At 35.1% G+C, this 7,389-nt stretch overlaps 1 protein-coding gene across 1 annotated transcript; it reads left to right on the top strand.

The window, feature by feature from the left end:
* Window positions 1-515: 515 nt before the first annotated feature.
* LOC113288015 (O-fucosyltransferase 15-like) lies at window positions 516-4,003 on the top strand. Its single transcript, XM_026536941.1, has 10 exons — window positions 516-1,294; window positions 1,377-1,466; window positions 1,549-1,648; window positions 1,745-1,806; window positions 1,935-2,023; window positions 2,317-2,437; window positions 2,560-2,703; window positions 2,813-3,141; window positions 3,241-3,481; window positions 3,636-4,003. The coding sequence occupies exons 1-10, from the start codon at window positions 623-625 to the stop codon at window positions 3,975-3,977; spliced, it is 2,190 nt and encodes a 729-aa protein (XP_026392726.1). The 5' UTR covers window positions 516-622; the 3' UTR covers window positions 3,978-4,003.
* Window positions 4,004-7,389: the final 3,386 nt, after the last annotated feature.

Below are 7,389 nucleotides of genomic sequence, written 5' to 3'. Positions count from 1 at the left end.
CCCATTGAATAACTATATCCTTACGCAACATTGTTCAGATGAACAGAGATCCCCCACCCAAATTGCCTCATACTGGACGTTCTCTCCAACCTTTCCACCTTTAAAAATATCCCGATAAAATGTGTTTCCCAGTGAGAATTGCGGGTTGATTCTCTAAACACTCTTCTCGTCGGACAAAAATGAACTCATGTGCAGATATTGAGGCCAATCCCACGAGACACTTATATTTACTGTGGTCAGTAATAGTTCAGAATTTCCCGCGAAATTTCAAGGCTAATTCCGTTATTTTAAGACCTTTTGAACTCATCTGGATCTAATCTGATCCCATTGATGTCATCAAATCACTCTCACTGGTCAACGACGAAAGTAATTTGACCAAATGATTGACGTGACTTGTTAATAAATATCGACGGCTGTTAACTGAATAGATCAGATCCAGTATTAATAGATTCTGTAATCTTTTTCATTTTCTTCAAACCTTATTCAATTTCTTCCTTAACCTTCGGTTCTATTTTGTTTCTTTGTCCTAAAAATAATTTCTCTCTCTTAAAAAAAGAAGCTCTGAAACAAGAAAACAAAAAAGAAACATTAATCCTTGGTTAAAAAAAAAAAAAAAACATTAATGGCTTCTTCTTCTACTGCATCTAATTATAATCATTCTTCAGATGTGGAATTAGTAGAAGAAGCTGCTATTAGGTCAGAATTGGTAGAAGTAGAAGAAGAAGATTTGTTGAAATTTCCAGAGATACCAGCAATAAGGATACCAGAGAGATCTGAAGATAGTAGTAATAATAACAACAATAGTGGTAGCAATCAAAATGCATGGTCAAGTGCATTTCATGCTAGGTCACATTCAACAACACCAAGAAGTAGACAAAGTTCTCCGAGAAGTCCAGCTGGTTTCCGTGATAATTTTGGTTTATTAGCTTCATCTTCTTCGAATACCAGTCATGGATCTCCTCCATTACAAGCAACGAGATTTTCTAATTTGTATAATAATAGATCTAATTCTTCCAATCTCAATTCATGGAATTTCTTGAAGATATTTGGTGTTTTCTTAAGAAAAAATCCAAATCAACAGCAGAGGGGATTGGTGATAAATAAGAGTAAAGGAAAAACGGGTGCAGCTGGAAGACTATGGTATAGAAAAAAGAGAGTTAGAGGTTTAGTTGTGATAATTGGTTTAATTGGTTTCTTTTTCTTAATGAATTGGTGGATGCTTTCTCGTCTTCCTGATGATTCTGCTCTTAATTCTAATCATGGCTTCTTAAATGTTAACTCTTCTTCGGTCCGGGTATAATTTCTTCTTCAATCAATTAGCCATTTCTTTGACTCCTTGTCAAATATGTTCTCATTATGTACGTACGCATTTTTAGGGAGAATGGAGTAAATTTGGTAAAGGGAAAAGACCCCACAGAGTGTTATTCTCTAGAATGTTGGCTTTAGCAGCTCATGCCTTAGCTGAGGTATACCAATTTTACAATTCACAGAACATTTTAGTTTTTGGTGGTTTCGAGCTTTCATTGATGCTTTGGTGCTTATGTATAGGGAGAGAGCAAAGCTGAGCCAAAAGATTTGTGGTTGGAACCTTTACTTCCTGTTTCTGCTTGGAAACGTTGTGCTGAAGTGCGCAACTGGGAACCTAATGGTAACATACTACATTTTTATAGTTCGAGGAACTTAAGCTGATTTTGTTGTTGCTGGTGGTTTTAAACTGTTTTACTTGCGAAATTTTGAATTGTAGAGGGGCGCAATGGGTACATTATTGTAAGTGCAAATGGGGGAATGAACCAGCAAAGAGTAGCGGTAAAAGATAGAATTTGAATCTATTCCTATAGTTTTGAGGTTGAAATATTGTTTGGTGAAAGTTGTAAATCTCTATATGCAGATACAAAATTTGACATCTGAAAATTGTCTGTTGTTCTTGGTAACAGGTATGCAACGCTGTTACTCTTGCACGATTACTTAATTCAACTCTTGTTGTTCCAAAATTTTTGTTCAGTAGTGTTTGGAGAGATGTAAGGTAACTTTCTTGTATATTATTGTTTTTCTAGCTAGGGGTTTGATTCAAAAGGAACTGCTCATATAGATATGGTTTAAATGGCTACTATTATATTTCTTGATAGGTTGACATGATTCTTTGTTAGTATTTCACACTCTTAATTTCTTCCAGCAAGACCGTTTCCATATTTTGAAATATTTGTCGCCTGTTTAGTACATTTATGGTTACTTATAGAATCTATTCTAGTTTTAAACATACTTTTCTAGGTAGAAAATATCCGGAAAATGACAAGGTGATATTGTTTATTATCTTAGTCAATTCAGCGATATCTATCAGGAAGAGCATTTTATCAACTACTCGAAACCTGATATTCGGGTAGTTAAGGAACTTCCGCTGGAACTGAGGTCACTAGATTTGGAAGCTATCGGTAGCATTGTAAGTAGCTCCTTATTTTACAAGCTCAATCTCTATTGCAGTTAATGCAAATTAATATCCCATGTTGTTGTGCCTTATTGAGATTCCTCTTTGCAATAATTACCTAAATGAATTTCTGCCAGGTGACTGATTCAGACATTATGAAAGAGGCCAAGCCAAGCTTTTATCTGAAAAAGATTCTCCCCATCATACTTAAAAATAGGGTTGTCCATCTGATAGGGTTTGGGAATCGCCTCGCTTTTGACCCAATACCATTTGAGTTGCAGGTACAATGATTCTGACAACACCATTATAGGATTTTTTCAATTATAACAACTCTTTTGGTTACAGTTATATTTTCACAACATCTCTTCCTAATTGAGGCACTTCATCTAGAGACTCCGATGCAGATGTAACTTTCATGCACTGCGATTTATTCCCAAGATCCAACAAGCTGGTGCACTACTTCTCCAGAGAATGCGTCAATATAAGCCTCACAGGGGTCCATTGGACCAGTATCTGGTTGGTCCATTTGCGTCAAGTATGGATCAAAATATGCATCCTGCAAAGAAATCCAGATATTTAGCTCTACATCTGAGATTTGAAATTGACATGGCAGCTCACTCTATGTGTGAGTTTGGTGGTGGTGTAGAAGAGAGGGAAGAGTTGGAGGCATATCGTGCAGTTCATTTCCCTGCACTGACTCATTTAATGAAAACAACAAAGTATGCTCATATGGCTTTCATTGGAAGCTTTAAATTAAATTTCATGCATTCATGAGGGTTGCTGCCATATCAGAATTCTGAGAATTCATTATTCTGCAGATTACCTTCTGCTGCGGAGCTGAGATCGGAAGGCAAATGTCCTTTAGCGCCCGAAGAAGCTGTACTTATGCTAGCAGCTCTTGGTTTCAAACGTAAGACACGTGTATATCTTGCAGGTGCACATATTTATGGGGGAAAGTCAAGATTAGCTGCTCTGACCAATTTATACCCTAATATGGTCACCAAAGAAAATCTGCTTTCATCTTCTGAGATCGAACCATTTACGAACTACTCGTCACAGGTAACACAGCTGAATTCCTCTGTTTCATTAAAAATTTCATCCTTTTGTGATCGATGCACATAAAATGAAAACAGATGACTTCTAATATCACTTTGTGTTCTGAACTACCTAAAATTCTGATGTTAATATCGGGCGAGTCGATTTTGTTCTGCAGTTAGCTGCTTTGGATTTCATAGGATGTGCAGCTGCTGACGCATTTGCCATGACGGACTCCGGGAGTCAATTGTCATCCCTAGTAACAGGGTATCGTATATATTACGGTGATGGTAGAATGCCTACTATAAGGCCAAACAAACGCCGTCTTGCTAGCATTTTCACAAAAAACTCAACGATAGAGTGGAGAGAGTTTGAAGAGAGAGTAAGAAAAGCAGTGAAAGAGAGTAAACAGGTGCAGGAGAGACCTGTTGCAAGAAGTATTTACAGACATCCAAGATGTCCAGAATGTATGTGCAATACTACAACAGATTTGGTTAGTAGAAGATTATTAATCAATTAGAGTTGTATAAATTTTTTAATTTTTAATTTTGTTAGTTAACTTTTTTTTTAGGCTCAAATGAATGAGCTAATGGGAAATTTGTGTTAAAATATTGTAAGTTGTAACCCGTCCCAATGAAAAAAAAGAGCAAAAAAGAAAAACGGAAATTAGAAAGGGTACTAAAACATGAACAGAATGGCTTACCCGGATAACAAATGTTAGGGTACCGATCCTAAACTCGTCATAAGCCCATGGATAGAACTCAACTCTAAAACCAGTTGACTAGATGAGAGAACCCATTGACTTATAAACTACCAGTTAAGACCCATCTAACCAATGTATGACCAGGATCCCAACAACAAAACTCGTCTCTAAACAGAATTCAATTCTCAGCAGTCTTTTAGGTGATAACCTTCTACTGCTTTTGAGCTGTTTGTTCGAAATGGGAGCTTCTGCACCAATTCGGTAACAGGTGGTTAGTCTCCAACAGGTGCGAAGATCGGAAGATAGGTCAAGGAGAAACGAGGGACGAATGCATGATTTGGCAAAATGTGTAAGGCGGTTTTCCTTTTCTGCACCCTTTCGAATTTCCAACAAAAATTTGGCACTAGTTAAATGAGTTTGGACCAAGGACAGGTAACCAAACAACAAAAATATGGTTCAGTCCAAAATTCCGTCCAAACATACTAATTAGTCATATTCGAGTAAAAAGGTACAAATTAGTCCTCTAGTTATTAAAAAAGAGGATAAACTCGATTTCAATGATCTCATATGCCTCGGCCTAAAGCAGAGCTAGGGATCATCAACAAACTTTCAAAACCCCATTTAAACAAGAGAAATGAGAAACTGAAAACATCGAAGTAACCAAAAATTTAACTAAGATCAGCTTCTCAATATAGATTGATCATGTAAGCATGTGAGAAGTTTTCCTTGAATCACAAAAAAAAGTGCTCCTGCATGCTTATTGAAATAAGTTATGTATACCAAATGGTTAGCCCAAGAACAATTGTTAAGTTATATGTGAACTATCAAGTAATTATTCAGTTCAACAACTCTCAAAGACTAAATCAGTTCGTCAATTGTTCAAAATTTTTAGTGAACAAATTTTCTTCTACGAGTTCATGAACTTTTCATATTTATGAGTTCGCGAACTGTCCAAATAAGTTCGTGTACTTAAGTTACAAAAGTTATCTAGGAACATCTTAAAATCAATCGCTGACCAAATCAGTTTGTGTGCTTGAGATTTTAAAAGTATCCATGTTAAATTTAACCAGTTTGTTAACTGATCAAATCAGTTCGTGCACGTGAGTTAATAAGAGATTTAATTCATCAAGTATATTATTTTTAAGCCCCTAGTTAGTGTATTGGCCAAATCAGTTCATGAGCATGAATATAATTTGATACAGTATCTCATATGAGCTTCTTACAAAATTACAATATGTTTTAAAAATGAATTGTTCTCAACCTATTATGAGATAAGTTCTTATAGAACTTCCACTGCCTAAATTATAATTCGAGATTTATCAAGTACATGTTTGAACTCGATTTTTGTTTTTTGTGCAAGTCTCATCATAATATAAAACTCATACGATATTGTCTTAGTAGATAGACTGGTAAAAAAATGAGTAAATAGGATAGTCAGTCTTCACATACCTTTGTTGATAAAGTCCTCGTAGATATCTCTGTTGTTCTTCAGTCTTCAATCTTCAAGGTCAATTAGTGAATTCTGATTCTCAACCACCATGCTTCATTCTTAGTCCAAGACTGACTCTAGTATACTATAAATCAAGATATAGTTTTGATAAACTAATACTTGACAACAAGCCTGATTTACCAAAACTTGTGAGTTTGACTGAGCGAAGCTATAAGAATTTCCCCTTTTGCCGATGTTAGTGATAAAACTAGCAATTACACTTTGGATTCAAAATAAATAAACTTTCAGCTCAATCTCCATAATGCTTTTTGATTTATTGAATCTTTAACACTCTTAAATTCTTGGTTCTTCAAGTTTTTTTATGGTTCTGCATGTGTTCGTTCAACACCTTGTTGTTGAATATTCATAACTTCAATGGTCGTTATGCCAATACGTAGTATTTTTACCCACTTCAAAGTCCATTTTACCAAAACTGTAAAGCAATCCCACGATGATTAGCTCTCGCCCCTTAGTCTTTACTTGTCTCTTTTTTCTAGATTTGAAGTTTGCCTTCACACAAGTAATTCTCTCCCCCTTAAACAATGCTCAGTAAATTCATATGGACTAATATATTTCTACCAAAAAAATACTCTTCAAATTCTCTCCCTTTTAGTCACAAATTGACCAAGGTTTCGAATATGGATCGTAATGAACTACACTGTAAGATATTATCAAGACTAAAGATAACATACTATCTTTTCAAATGATTGCACTAAGTTTCTCAACTAAGCATCTTCATCAAAGACAATTCTTTTATAGATATTGTTCTCTCTTAAAATTCCACCTACACTATCCGCAAAGATATAACAATTAAGCATAACTTCAAAATAGAACTCTCCCCCATTATATGTCATTCCCAAAGAGAACAACATGAATGACCTTTCTTTATACAAAATAAGGATTTTCGTGGATATTAACAATATCCAACATTTTTTTCACTTCTCGCCAGTTACAAACAAGGAAGTTTAAAAATAATAATCTTAGATTTTAGAGGATCAATAGTCATTATTCTTACGAGAAAAATAATCATCAACAAAAATTTGCTCCTTCTAGCCAGTTTCAAGCAAAGAGTAATGAGTGTAATTTTTGTGGTATGATTCATATCAGATATTTTTCTATTCTAACCATGTAGGGACGTATAATTTAAAGTCAAAACCTTATTCCCTGCCAAGAACATCTCAAAATAAACTTGTGACCAAACAACTCGTGTACATGAGTTAAAAAGAGATTTAATTTATAAGCACCAAGTTCCTGTACCGACCAAATCAGTTTGTGAATGAATATAACTAGATGTCTCATGTTAACTTCTTACACATTTACGATATGTTGAACAATAAATTGTTCTCAACCTATTATTCAATAAGTTCATACAGAAAGTGAATTGCTTGAATTATAATTAGGGATTTATCAAGAACAATCTTGAACTCGAATTTCATCTTTCCAGTTTTCATAATAATACTAAAGTCATACGATATTGTCCTAATGTATGAAATTATACAAATATAAGAAATAAGACAGTCAACCTTCACATACCTTTGTTGATAAAGTCCTCGTAAATGTCTCAGTTGTTCTCGAGTCTTCAATCTTCAAGGTCGATCGGTGAATTCTGATACTCAACTACTGTAGATGGGGAAAACTGAATTGATGGTTTTCACGGAATTGAGGAGATGACCGTGCGGAGAAGACTCCTTGAATCGAGCAAATGCTCAACCTCCACAGATGCACTGCAAGAAGGGAGTG

This window comes from Papaver somniferum, chromosome 6 (assembly GCF_003573695.1).
Source record: "Papaver somniferum cultivar HN1 chromosome 6, ASM357369v1, whole genome shotgun sequence".
Taxonomy (NCBI): Eukaryota; Viridiplantae; Streptophyta; class Magnoliopsida; order Ranunculales; family Papaveraceae; genus Papaver; species Papaver somniferum.
The sequence above is the reverse complement of the archived record's forward strand: the minus strand, read 5'-3'. Positions and strand labels throughout refer to the sequence as shown.

Bases quoted from the DNA above. Each gene is read 5' to 3' on its own strand.
- LOC113288015 (XM_026536941.1), top strand. From the start codon at position 623: ATGGCTTCTTCTTCTACTGCATCTAATTATAATCATTCTTCAGATGTG. The intron at 1,649-1,744 runs GTAACATACTAC...TTTGAATTGTAG, and splicing joins GCGCAACTGGGAACCTAATG to AGGGGCGCAATGGGTACATT. The intron at 1,807-1,934 runs GTAAAAGATAGA...TCTTGGTAACAG, and splicing joins TGAACCAGCAAAGAGTAGCG to GTATGCAACGCTGTTACTCT.